Genomic DNA, 14,210 nt, shown 5'->3' on the forward strand with positions numbered 1-14,210 from the left:
CCCCCCGTAATACGGCGCCGTAGCCGTACCGTATGGCACCCTGGTGCCCCAAGCATACGGTACGGCGACGGGACGGCCGTGACGCCGTAATGACCGTCCCGTATACGGTGACGGTCGCCGTATACGGCGGAGCCTCGGCTAGCGTCAATAATGATCCGAAAGGCGGTGATCCGTCAGGTATCGGACCCCCGGACGCCCGTTGCTAGGGCCCAGCGGCTGTCGGTGGTCAACCAACACGGCCTGGCTGGCCTTTTAAGCGGCCCAGCACTCCAGGCAGGCGCTTGGCACCGCCGCCTGACCCGGCCCGGCCGCTCAGAGGCAGACTTTGGCCCAAGTCACACCGTGTGACTTGGTGGCCGTCACCGTCACCGTAATGCGGCGTGACGGCGCCGTCCCGTACCGTAAGCGCCTTGAACTCGAGGGCTTACGGTACGGCGTGGGGCCGTCCCGGCGCCGTCAGAGGCCGTACCGTACACGGCCGTAGCCGTATACGGTACGGTCTACAGCCCTAGCCCTGATCAGCCCACCATCATCCCACTCCGAGGTCGTCAGTAAAAGCGGGTTCGCGAAGTGTGTGGCCGGGTGCAGGCTTGCGCAGGACATGGGACTACTAGATGGTTAGTCAAACACGTCAAATTTTGGGGGCCTATGCACACACACACAACGGCATCTTTTGCTCGATGAGGAAAGCACCTGAGATAGCTGCAAGTGAGGCTGCATTCAAGTGTCTGGTCAAAGTCTAAGAACATACGATGTTGAAGCAGTGCCGTGGGATTTGCCTTGTGGCGGAAGCAGATGCGTCCGTCGAGCGGGGAGTGTCCGCGTGGGTCGTAATCAATGAAGAGGGCGAAGAAAGGGAACTGTGGAAGATAAGAAAGGAGCAGAAGAGCGAAAATATGATGCCTCCCGAGTCCCGCCTCGTCATCCCAAGTCCGACGGCACCGGCCATTTCAGCTGAGCCCCCATACCGGACGGGCTATCGTCAGAAGGCGGGCAAGGTTGCCGAGGATGAGGCAACGAAAGAAGAAGAAGGGAGTTAGAAGAAGGGAGTTACGGTCACATGTCGCCTGGGCCCTTGAATCAGGACAGCCACCCAACAACTTGAATGTCGATGCGTTCCCACTTTTGAAACCGTGTACGAAAGCTCCTGCAGCCATCGAGCTTTCCGAGTCGGAGATTCGTTGGACACCGGAGGGGTGGGTCACTGTGCCACATAAAGAGCTGGGAGTGCTCGGTATTGTTCTCAAAGCCTATAGTGGGTCCTATGCGCGCGTCAGGGCTAATTTTACTGTTGGCGGCAGACCCGAGGGCTGTGGCTGTCAGGGGAGACTGCAGGACGCGATGTGATCTTCCGCGGAAATTCGGCGGCTTGACGAATGTTTTCTTTCCGTTGTTGCAAGTGAATTGAAGTGATCTTTTCTTGGGCTCGCTAAAGGCAGACAAAGGACGAAAAACACCCTTAAAGACTTTAAGACAAAGAAACAGAACGTCGCAAAAGAGCTCGAAACCTCGGCGCCCGCAATGGATCTTCTTTGTTCACCCTCTAGAGGCTATAAAGCGAATCCCACACCTGCGCTCAAGTTGCCCCAATCCCGCCCCCAACCATGAACTCTCTCAACCGGGTTCACCGCTGGACTCCAAGTAAGGCATTGCAAGCTGCAACGGTTCAACTGCTGACCACCATCCAGGACCTCGCCCTTTCCAAGGCCCTTTCATTGCCCACACCCAAGCATTCATCGAAAAGTACCCGCCCGAAATAGTAATAGCCTCTGCCATCGGGGGCGCTACAATCGCGATGCTTTGCTACGACGCCCGGCCGTACGACTTCAATTACCTGGCCACATTCAAATCGCCAATCTACAGCCGAACTTTCAAGCTCCTGTGGCTAGTACCCGCATGGCACGTCCAGCGGGCGGTCCTTCGCTGTGCCAAGGCACTCCAGGGTCATGCAGACCATCCGTTACTCGAAGCCTTGATGTCATTTGGTGTCCTCGGCCAGCTGTGCGTGTCCAATTAGTTCCAGCGACGTGTCCCGTTCACCGATTATACTGCGGCAGGTTCTCATACAAGCGCCGCTTCGCTGAGACCTCTCCGCTCTTGTCGAGACTCTCTCAATATGCGATGATGATAGTTGCTCTTTTTGTGGTCGAAGCTCTATGTGTGTTCGCCTTCCGCCTGATTTTCCTCGGTTGGCAGAGACAGTCTGCTCGATGCCGGTGCTGCAACGCGCACCCTCCAAGACGTGAAAGTGTTGCCGCGCTAGATTGAACTGCCGAAGCGGCACTGGTGTTCAATCAGCAGCTCTGCAGCAGCCTCTGCTTACTATTTAGACGTTTTTTTTTCTTGGTATAAGCCATGCATAATATCCCGTTCTCGTCGCTGATTCGATCTATTGGTCTGGGCTGCTTCTACAGCCGGTTTATCCCAGTTAGTGGCAGCCCAGGGCACACGTTATAAGGCATCGGAGGTGGCGGTAGGAAATGATGTTGTCTGGAAGAATTCGACACGCCGGATAGTACTCGGATAGGGTTTTCTTCTAAACGTGCAAGTGATAATTTTGTTCTCTCTAAAAGTAACAAATTGGCGATGCCGGATCTGGATAGCGAAGGTAATGATTGGAAGTAGCGCGTTAAGGACCTTAACATGCGACTACGACAGAATTTTAAACCTGATTTCGCGTCAGCATTCACCAAACGAGCACCAAACACTAAAACTCACCAGCCTTTCCTTGACCTCCTCCAGTTTTTCCTCGACAACCGTCTCCGCTCTTTTCTCTACCTCCTTCGCGACCCCCAACGCCTCCGTGAGCTTCAGCCCCGTGGTCTCCTGGACCTTCTGGAGCGCTGCCGTAACGCCGCCCTTGGTCGTTTCGCTCGCCGACTTTACCCGCTCCTTCAGCATCTCCCAGCCCATAGCCGTATGCGCCTTCCCGATCTCGTGGGTGTGAGCGAGCCCCGGAGTGTACTCGTCCTCGAGGTCGGAAGCATACCGGCGAATGTTAGATGTGAGTTTGGGATTGAAATGTGTGGCGGCAGCCACTCCAAATGTTGGTGGGAGGATAACACGGAGTGGGAGTGAGCGGTGGCGGGCGAGAATGGCGCCGGAGAGGAACGCGACGCCGACATAGAGTATCCCAGGCACGAGGCGCTCATCGGCCGGGAGCAGGGACTTGATTCTAGCTGACGGTCTCGTCAGAAGGGCAAAAAAAGTGCGAGAAAAGTGGTAGACGTACTTTCGACCCTGTTTTCTACCCCAATCCATCGCGAAACAAGCCCTTGCACCTGCTCGTGGGCGGCGTTGACTTGGCCGGTGGCTGCGAGACGAGCAGCGCGGATATGGTGCTCTAAAGCAGAGGGCGTGTCGAGCAGAAGCGTGTCTCGGGGCGAGTCGGGATATATCGACAGCTGAGACGGAGTGAGTTATAGCACGGACACGGAAGGTGAGGCACCTTGGATGGGGATGGGGTCCCGGAGCCCGACATGGTTAGCGGTCAAGAAATGTGAATGTGACCACTACCACGATTAGCTCTTGCTCTTGCCCATATCAAGTCATGGTTCCTCCCGCAAACTCCTGCTTTCAAATCGCTCCGAAAGTGACTCTGCGCTACGAAGTTTGCGGCCTAGGCTAAAGGAGCAGTCGTACCCACCACCTCTCAGCTTATGATACCCGTGCCCGACATCCAGGTTGTTGGCCAACGCATTAGTCCGTCCATTCACGCAAACGATATCGAGCACTCTTTCTAACAATGCCTTTCGCTCTAGGTTTTTCTTCCCCGACATGAGAGCGCCATATGAAAATCTATAGGTCAAGGCCGTGTGGTGGACACGATATCATGTTACTGTGAGGCGTCGATTCCTTCCGCGGAAGAGCTCGTTGGATGAACCACCAAGAAGATAACTCGACGGACTCTAGAATCCACGGAAGTACGCCCATTGACCATCTCTCTCATACTCAGACTTAAAACCTCGATATGCAGACAGTTGCGCCGAATCTATCTTCTTTTGCTGCCCCTGGTCACCATAAAGTGCGTCTGGCTTAAGCGGAAACAGGCCTAATATCCCTTCTCAGCGCCCATCCTCGACAGTATACGAAGAGTATTATTCTTCGCTCTTCAACAAGCTCGAATTCGACATCTCCGACTCCTCAAATACTACCCATCACTTCCGCGTACATATACAACCCATCTCCTCGCTTCCTTCCCATTGCCTGCGAGGAAATCCAAGCACCAAAGAGACGCCGCTTCCGTCATACGGCACAGTCCTTTGATACTCCTCTCTACTCTAAACCACGGCTACCGACATTTCCCAGAGTTCCAAATCCACTTCTCCCACCATCCGTCTCCACCAAAAGTTTACGCTAAACGCGCTTTCCTGCCCTCCCTTATTGCGTCACACCGTGACGGTCACGTCGCCAAAAATACCCCAAAAGTCGCTCGACATATCTCTTTCGACACCCACATGCGGACGATATCTACTGCTTCCCCTCATGGATGGACACCCACCCGTCCTGTATCAATCTTACTACCGGCTGTTTCGAGCGGGAAGATGCTCTTTGGCGACGGTTTTGTCTCCCACCGTCTTTCTGCCCAAATCCGCATTTTTGCGTCAGTGGGGGCTAGGGAGCCGGAACAGAGCGCTTTTGGGCGCTGAGGTCTCATCTGGGCTTTGAAATCGACAGGTCTGCGCGTGATGGCCGTCGTTTTGGTGGTGCAGTCCGACTACTTGGGCTTTACTATGGCAATGCATCCGGATGTGGCCTTGGAGGCTGCTATTTGGTCGAACCCACGTGTAATGCGCTCTCCCCTGGCCCGAAATCTCGGTCTTTTCACATCGACTTTCGCCAAAGCCCTCGACAGACGAGCCTTCTCCTCTTTCACTTCCGTGTTACGGCATCGCCCAAAACGTATCTCTTTCCACACGTCCTGGTGGGCAATATCGACTGCATCTCCCTCGTAAATGGACATCCATCTGCCCTATATTAACATCATTTCGACTCTTATGAGCGGGAAGGGGCTCGTTGGCGACGGTCTTGTCTCACACTACCTTGCAACCAAAAGTCGTGTTTGCTCGTCATTCGGGGCCAATTGCCTTGTCTAGCATGTGGAATCAAGCATGATGTCCGCTATATATCACTTGTTTACCACGATCATCGATGGGCAAGTCTCTGTGAGCTCGCCGGAATCATCCTCTGTTGTTCCTACCACAATGACTCGACCTTCTGAGAGGACCTCGCTCTCAACACTCATGGAGACTCACACAAACGAAAATATTTATCCCCCCTCCAACGACCGACATCTTCGCCCAGGCCTCAAGTCTTTTGCCTCGTGTCACACCGTGACAGTCACATCGCCAAAAACGGAGTAAAAGTCGGTCGACATAGTTCTTTCTACACCCGCCGAAAGGTTATACCCAGCGTATCTCCTGGTGAAAGGACACCTCCTCGACATACTTTAATCTTCTCCTCCCTGTTTCCGAGCGTCAAGGTACTCGTTGACGACGGTCTTGTTTTGTGCTGTCTTCCAACAAAATCCGCTTTTCTTCGTCATTCAGTGCCATTCGTTGTGGATAACGTCGTTCCGCACTTCGGAGTCATGTCAGGGCTCCACATCACACACGTTTCTCGTCACAATATGCAACTCTGCGAATGCTCGCCGTTGTTTTGTGTCGCGGCCTGACCGCTAGTACCCGATAAATCCGTCAGCCAACCATACCACTCTCTCTGGAGCCCAGACATTATCCATGCTGGCAATCTCCCGTCTCTCCGGTGCTCCTCAATGTCCCCTCTTCCTTCGTCCATCCGGCCATATCCGAAAATTTCTGGCTACATGTTTCATCCACCGCCAAAGGATGCCTATCTATTGCTGTAGCGCCACTCTCACCGCCTTTCCTGTGGTCATTTCCTTCCACTTTTCTTGTTTGCGAGGTAGCAGGTTATCACCGATTCAGAGATCGTGCTCTCGAGGGCAATGTGGAGATGATATTCTTTTTTTTTTCGGCCTTCTAAAACTTGCATACTTCCACCTTGGACTACTTCTAGTCATAACTCCCATCTTCAAACGAATGTAATTCTGCGCGGTGGAATCTAGTATACTTCTTCATCGGACGACGACCAGTACTCCACCTTTTCCTTTCGTTCCGAGGAATGCCTTACTGGATCATGATACTCGAAAGGTTAACTCCTTGTATCTCTTGCCTTGTAGCCGTATATGTATCTTCCTTCTCTGTTTACCAGTTTTATCAAGAAGATATTCATTATTTGCCAAGATTGCAAGAAAACGAGCATTACGAACGCCGGATCGCAGCGGCGGCAATTATGCCGCTTAGAGTCTGTCTCCGTCGCCTCAGAGCAGCCATCCGTCGCCTCCACAAACCCGGGAAAGTCCAGCGCAACGCAAGTACGCACAGTGCATTGCCCACCAATATACCCATCATCGCCATCGTACTTTTCCGGAGTCTCCACAAGAACGGCAAGGTCTCGTCATAGAGGTAGTTGTGGGTGGACAAAAACCTGCAAATAAGTATATGCGCTTAGTTGATTATGATAGAGCGTCATTGTCACCACGCACAGTATAACCAAGATCCACCAGGATTGGAAGCAAGGACTGCCCATTGCGACGAGGCCCTCGATGGCACAGTGGACGTAAACTCGACTAAACAACAACAACACGCTAGAGCCAACGACGTTTCCTAGCCAGTGGCCATGGTCGGGGGAGTGTCCGGTGTACAGTGCGTGAAGCGACATGATTAAGAGGACCAGCAAACTGATTGTGTGGGCAAGGGCTATGTCGAGCTGGTACTTTTCGGCGAACGCGATAATGCGCGGGTGGGAGAAGGCATGATCGATTTCTGAGTAGCACGGTCAGCAGGGGTGGCAGTAGCACACGGGGACTGACTTAGCGCGAGTCTGTCGGTGAGTGTCCACACTTGCATTATGATGTCAACTTAAACGTGGTATCGATGAGCTTTTGTGTCGCTGTTTCGTTGAGTTTGACTGCTTGTTCGTTGTCAAGGGGGTGGGTGGTGTCGATGGCCCTTGGCGCTTTCAGCGGCTGCCGCAGGCGGGAAACGTAGACGGCGTCAAAAGTCTGCAGGAATCGACATGGTGGTTGACCCGAACAGAAGGTCACTGGTGACGGCTTTGACGTAACCCATTTGTCTTAATGCGGACATTGCGTCCAGCTTTGGACACCACCTTGACCTTTGCTTACTTTTCCACGGATTCTGCAAAAAACAAAACAAGTACGCTACCGGTTATTACAGCGAAAAAACGAATATTTATCGATTTAATAATACGCGATTAATGTACGGATATTATGAACTATGAGAATGTCCTGCGTTAGGCACTGGCGGTGGTAAATCAACGTCGATGACCCATCTTCCAATCCCGAAATAGTCTTCAGAAAAGCCCCACATCTGGGTATGGCCCCGGAGCAACACATCTCCCTTTGGGCCTTGGGGATGGGCGGTACCGGCCAGAAAACTCTGCCACCTTCTCGCCGCCTCGCGCTCCCGCCCGCGCCGCGCCAGACCCAGAAAGTAAAGGCGGACGGCGTGCTTCGCTGTCGTCGACAGTCCCATGGCGTTGTTGAAGGCGTCTGCGGTCAGCGGACTACGCAACAGGAGCTGAAGTCGGCTCAGCAGGGAGATGGGAGTGGTCGGGGTGTCTCCTGTGCGTAACGTCAACAGTGGGCAGTCGCGATTGGTGGTGGGAACGACGTCGATGACAGTATGGGCGGGAATAATGTTGTGGGGCAAGACACGACCGAGAAGCACGGGGTCTACCGGGTCTGCGAGCAAGTCCACTGGGAAGAGGTCATGTCGATAAATGGGTCGCGCTGCTGGTTCTGTTGACAAGTCGTAGGGCCTGGGCGAGGGAAGGGCAATTGGCCTAGGACGCGGGGTTGGGGGAGGCTATCGGGAGTTCATCGAAGGCTTCTGCGAAGAGAAGGGCATACACGAATCTGAAGGGAGAAGGTTAAAACACAGCTTGCAGTCTACAGCTAGAAGACTCACCGCCTCGTATTGACCAGCGGTATTGTCAACATTGGATACCCAAATCTTGGGCTTGTTAGACCAAGTTGGGGTGAGCCAAGAGTTCTAAACTTGCCTGCGGGATGCTGAAGCTGGGTTCGGGAGCCGTCTAGTAAAATTGGACGCGGACTCGGAATCAGAAGGTGGCGAAGGGCAGTGGTGATAAATGTCAAGAACGAACCGGTTCGTTGCTTCCCAGTGCTTGTCCCGTCTAGTACGGATGCTGTTAGTCAGAGAGGACACCACAAATACCGCAATACGCACAAAATTCGACTCTGGCGACAGAGACTGGAAGCCTGAGTACATCGAGGGAGAGTTTGAGATGATTTGCGATTCGTGGAATATTTCTTTATGTATGTCAGCCATGATAGGTCGATACAAAAGCACCAACCGCGCACAATTGATCCAATTGAGCGTCAATCGGCGGCGGTCATCGTTTTGACGACCAAACGCTGGATTTTACTCCACATTTGGAGGGGGCCACGCGGTAATTTGATGACAATTGGATTTGTTCAGTGGTCTAGAGCGTAAGCAATGATATCGTCAGTACCCAGCGCCAGATGAGCAGCTAACACCTAGTGTAATGATGCGTTTTCACGATCTAACAGCGATCCACGCTCCCGGGCCCATTCAAGTCACGGTACCACGGTGAACCTGGATGATTGGGTCGTGGTGATTAAAGCGTCGGATTTTCAATGGTTTTCGAGCGATCGACATGAGCAGTACTTGCATTAAAGGCTGAAGTCGCCTCCGCCCTTGAAGCCTCCGCTGGCGACCTCAAGAAAAGTTAAGAATGAGATTGACGGGATGCGAAGTTGCGGCTGTCCCGACCAGCAGAGGCATCACATCTGGGATTCTTCTGAGCTGTTCGGCCAGCGGCAGTCGAGCGGGCCAGCGAGAAACCACATCGGGGTCAAGATCAGAGAAGTGTGACACTAGTCACACATCACTCCCGATTTCGCGATCATGATCACCTCATCGGTTAACCACCTCCGATCCGCCACGAATCCATAGCCAAAGCCCGCAAGGGGGAAGCTGCGGCCCATCACAGGCACTCATTGACTACCCCCGACCCACTTGTATGTTGCGAACGAGCTGAAATTCAATTTCCACTGGCACCGCGGCATCGGATTTTCGTCATTACCATTATGATACTTCTGCGTTTTGCCAGACCTTCGGAGCGGTTGCCTCAGCTTTCTAACGACTGTCAATGCATCATACATAGCTTTCCATCCTCCGCCGACGTCCTCATTCACTGTTCATAATGGGTCGACTCGATTGGTCCCTCGACGGCAGCCTGGCAGCAAAAGTCTCGAAGTTCTTCCGGTGGCGCAAGTACCGGGCCCCGTCATCTCGGGATTGCTGGAAGTATGAAAATCTGACAGTATCTCGAAAGAATGGGTCTCTTGAAGTTCACTGTGAATCCTCGCTGGTATTTTTCGCCGATTTGAAGGAGACCAAACACAGTGGCTGCAGGAATTGTGCTTAGGGAAACGGTCAAGGGGCATATGGTAAGAAGTGATTATCCTCGTGCCGTGCCTGTCCATCTGAGCGCCGTTACACAGGCTTAGAGGATGTCTTGTCTTGAGTGGGCCGCGCAAACATTGTTCTCTCGAGCGCGAGTACGTGAATCGACCCTAGAACCCGTGCTATGGCGCTCGAACAAATGTTGCTTCCCCGCGACCTCTATTTTGCTGTTCTACTCGATCTACGCACGGTTCTGCGACAACATGCCCCTGGTACCCGGACCCGGGAGGGGAGAAAGTCGGCTGGCAACCATTCAGACATGGACGATAGGGATTTTACCGCCTTTGCGCATTCTCATGGGCTCTTCTCAGGCTCCATTCCATCTCTCTGTATCGAGATGGAGGAATCAGAGATCATCCCGTCATTCCTGCAGGCAGGGACTGCTTTTTCACATATACGACATGTCCCATCTGAAGGCATGGCCTCACCCACCCACCTCACCCGCTGTTGTCTTCCTCCTAGAATCCTTGCTCTCTCCCCAGTCTCCTGCCACCCACCGCTTCGCTGAGACGACGCCAGAAGCACAGGAGGCACTCTGCGACGTGCGTCCATATGCCGCCGTGACGGCCGTCTTTGCTTCGCTACACTCCTTCGAGAACGGCGGTCGTTTTGAGTACGTCATCTGGTCCTAACGATTCATGTTAAACTGACCATAGCTTTACTCAGTCAAACTGCACTCACCTCGCACCTCCGACCGTTGGGTACTTACATACTGCATGTTTGACGCGACGGAAACTTGAAGCACCTCTTCAAAGCCCAATTTGAATTGAATCAGCTGCGCCAGGCACCCGCAGGCTCCTGGTAAGACTCCATGAGGCCTCAGATAACAATGGCCTGAATTTCTCTTTCATACGGCAGGCCGCTGAACCTGAGGACGACCCCAAAAAGACCCGCCGAATTTTTGTACCCAAAGTCCAGGGTTGCGGGAGATTGTTTCCTTTCCAGTTCTGCTCTGTCTTACCCAAATGTATGCAGGTCGATGGCAGAGCACCTCTTCTAAATACTCCCGCTTGAGCACGTTGCCCGTGTATCGCGGCGGCGTCTCAGCTACCAGCCCCCCTCCAGTATAAGCCAAGCTTGGCCAAAACCGGCGCCGACGGCGTCCCATATTCATGATTAAGTCCGCCGTGTGTTGTTTGTGCTAGAATCTTATATAATATATACATGATATTGTTTTGTCTGAAGGCCACACAATGCAGATGACGGGGTAATATTCATTTCCTGCTCCGTCCGGCTTATCCACCGAAGAAGTGCGATCTGGCACTTGATCTTGGCGTTCTCGTCTTCGATTTCCCAGCGGGATAGACCAATCAGACATTGTGGCGGGGTTGTCGATGTCCACGGTTATTTCTGGGATGAAGAGCCTAGGCCTCGTCACTGAGTCCGCCGCGCGCTTGTCAAAGCTTCACCATCAAGACGAGAGGACTGTAGGGCTCGGCGTGGTGTGTTTGTGGTGATGGCATGGCCCAATTGGATTTGGGTGTAGCTTAAAATGGAAGCCATTTGATTGATTTGATGATGTCACAATATGTTACTGCAATTGTTCTTATGTGTTTAGCTTGCATTTTGACCTTAATAATAGCTGGAAAAATCCGAAAAAATGCGACAATGCTTTCAGATTATCATTATACTCTATAGAGCCATGTCACCCACAGAAATAATTTACATGACTTATACTGTACTATTTCAATCAATTAGTCCTGTCATGGTCACATTGACTTTTTTGGCCGAAAATTTTCTGCCTGTCACAGGTCACAGCGAGTTTCTTTGGCCCTAAACCGTCCCAAAATGGTAATTTTTAAAAATTTCTATGCCTATGGCGCGCAGAACTTCCATATAAGGCAGGAGGTCACACCAAATTCACCCCTTGGCTGAATTGCACATTTCTGCCACATGTGTCACAGGTCACAGGCCCGCAGAATTGAACGAAATAGTACAGTAATTACATGAAATTTATATAGAAAAATCAACTAATCAGATTTGCCATAGGGCTTGGTTTGTAAAGATTTTGGAGGTTATCAAATGGTTTGATAAAAATAGCCTCTGAAACCCTGTTTATAAACCAGTTTTTAGGTTTTATAAACCAACTGAGCCGGTATGACCGGAGAGATCAAAATTGCCTTTTTAGGAAGTTTTTTTGGTGTTTTAACTTCATGACTTTAAGATTCATAGACATTAGGGGTTGAAACAGCAAGGTTATATCAACGATGACTTGGAAATTTGCATAACATGAATTAGTTATATATAACGTGTACAATTTACTTATCAGCAGATTTTAGATCCCCTGTCATGAATCGTTTAGAACACTTAAAAATCATGATAACCTTGATAATAATTAATCTGTATGGTTAGTATAGTATAGTTACACAGCCAAGCTCCCAATACTTACTAGGATTAATCATGATCAATATGGCAATATTAGCCGAAAGTGGGTTGAGATCCTATTTGATAAGAAATAATATATTATAATAGACCTATAAGATATGATCAAACCTACTAGCAGTATATAGAAGCAATATTGGTGTAAAGTAAGTCTGGTTTGCTGGCTTCTTTCCTTTTTGGGTGCTTACTAATATAAAACCATAAAACAGGGGGGTTTCCAACCAGGCTGTTTATAAACATATAAAACAGGGGTGTTTATAAACCGGTTTACAAACACCCCTATATAAACCAAGCCCTAATTTGCCAACTTAGGTCAGCTAGGCATTTACAGTGAATCATTAGGTTGGGTCAAACCTGTGGTATGAGCCAGTGATATTCAATGTTTCTCAATCTGTTGCAGCCTATAATATGGAGTGGAATGTACTGTAGCATTTTACTCAATTTGGCAGTCACGCATCACCCCCTTATAATGGCAAAAATTCTTAGCAGTCACACCCAACTGCCGAGACGCTGAATTCACCCAGTACATCTGCCATTTTTTCTAGCTAGCGCAGCCCTGCGGGCCACACTGTAATATGCTGAAAAATTTCGGCAGAGTCCTCGGAGGCCAAAAATTCCATTTCGGTGCGGATGTCACACCCATTTTGGGTGCCAAATTGATTAAAATGCTACAGTAGTAGATAAGTTGTTGTACAATAGAGTTATGTTGGAGATGGAGCTGTGTGAACTTCTGAGTAATTTCCTGGCTTATAATTTCCCTTATTACCAATCATTATTGTGCCCATACTGTATCAATGAATCCAATTCAGCGGTCAGGCATCACACCAGACCGCTAGCGCCAAGATATTTTGGCATGTCATAACTTATCATTCAAATGCTGAATGTCAGACCACCATCAGGGCATCAAAAATTTCCAGTGGCCCTGCATGCTGCTAGATGTGTTGAATTTTTTCAGTAGTCACACAGAGTACTCATAATTTTGGCTATAAGGGCAACCCTGGAAGCCTGAGATCATGAGGTCCTAGCAGGGGAGGATCCAAAGAGAAGAAACTCTAAGGGTCTGCCTGCTAGGTAGCTGACTATATACTGCTTGTCTATAGCTGCTGCGGTTGGGCACAGAAGGCCTAGATGGCATCACAGGCCAGGTCCTAGGGCGACCATCAGGAGGGTACCAGTGTTGACGGATCTGTGATGGTGCAGGCTTGAGCAGGGTCAAACGACTCGGACCAGAATCAGAATCGTCTCCAGGGGCTGAAAGGGAGGTTCCCCTGACACTGGCACTGATGTCACACAGTTTTTCAACACTGAATTAAATAAATTATTACAGTATATACCATTTATCGTATTCACAGACCTTCAGTCTCCCGTTTCCAGTCCTGGTTCTGAAGTTGAACTAGGGTGCAGGATTAAAATACCTAGACATTTACATCCTGTTTTTAAAACCTGGTATATTTAAAAACCAGTTTCAAAACAGGGATGTATTAAATTGCCTAAACAGGCAATTTCAGGCTCTCAAACTAGTTTTTAGCCTCAAAGTCTCTGATATCACCAATTATTGATATTGTATGTCAGTGTCGGGCTTGGGCGGGATCAGGGCATCGGGTGGTCCGACTTTGAGTGGGTCTGAGGAGCACGAAGGTGAGGTTTTAGCCCGGAGAATAGATGATATTAGCCTAGCGACTACATCCTGTAAGTACAGTTTTTATATGCTGAGATATTAGGGATCGATTGGATGGGCTCTAGGTCCCAGGGCGGATCGGATGGGTGCTGTGTAGGGCCTGCAGGGGTGAAGGGAAGGGGTTAGAAGAATGGGAAGCATTGAGGAGTATGCGGGCGTGTGTGCTTATGCGGGCCCGAACAACCTGACCCAAACCGTGACATTGTATAACCCTCATTAGTAAAATTTACATGTTTAGTTAGTTTTCACTCATGTTATCCTATCATGGATGACATATTTTCCCCCTTTTGAAAGTCTGCACACTGACTTTTCCTATACTCTTGCTGTTTCAAAACAGGTGTTTTTGCAGTCTTGACTTTCCTCATTTCCGCTGTCACCCAAAAAACGTAATGTAAAGCTGAGTGGAGTGCCGCCGGCGAATGATGTAACCCTTGTCAAGACTCCGAGTCTCCATGTCTCTCCCAAACATCGACGATGGCCACTCTCGCCACCAGCTCGGCCATAGGGAGGGGAGGTCCGTCTGGCCCTGTGGGTCAATCTGGGGTTGAATTGGCCACAAGTGACGACTGGCCTTGTCTGGCCAAGATCAGGCC

At 50.7% G+C, this 14,210-nt stretch overlaps 2 protein-coding genes across 2 annotated transcripts; both read right to left on the bottom strand.

Annotated features, from left to right (window-relative positions):
* Positions 1-2,662: 2,662 nt before the first annotated feature.
* Positions 2,663-3,481, bottom strand: MIND_00405200 (MICOS complex subunit; the record flags this gene model as incomplete). The annotated part of the gene is made up of 4 exons (XM_037360876.1): positions 2,663-2,668; positions 2,719-3,179; positions 3,233-3,404; positions 3,449-3,481. The coding sequence occupies 4 exons, from the start codon at positions 3,479-3,481 to the stop codon at positions 2,663-2,665; spliced, it is 672 nt and encodes a 223-aa protein (XP_037223761.1).
* Positions 3,482-6,281: 2,800 nt separating this feature from the next.
* MIND_00405300 (uncharacterized protein) lies at positions 6,282-6,929 on the bottom strand (the record flags this gene model as incomplete). The annotated part of the gene is made up of 3 exons (XM_037360877.1): positions 6,282-6,507; positions 6,566-6,845; positions 6,893-6,929. 3 exons carry the CDS (start codon positions 6,927-6,929, stop codon positions 6,282-6,284), a joined length of 543 nt encoding a protein of 180 aa, XP_037223762.1.
* Positions 6,930-14,210: the final 7,281 nt, after the last annotated feature.

The sequence above is a fragment of the Mycena indigotica genome (genome assembly GCF_014461135.1).
Source record: "Mycena indigotica strain 171206Taipei chromosome Unknown Mind.scaff0003, whole genome shotgun sequence".
Classification (NCBI taxonomy): domain Eukaryota; kingdom Fungi; phylum Basidiomycota; class Agaricomycetes; order Agaricales; family Mycenaceae; genus Mycena; species Mycena indigotica.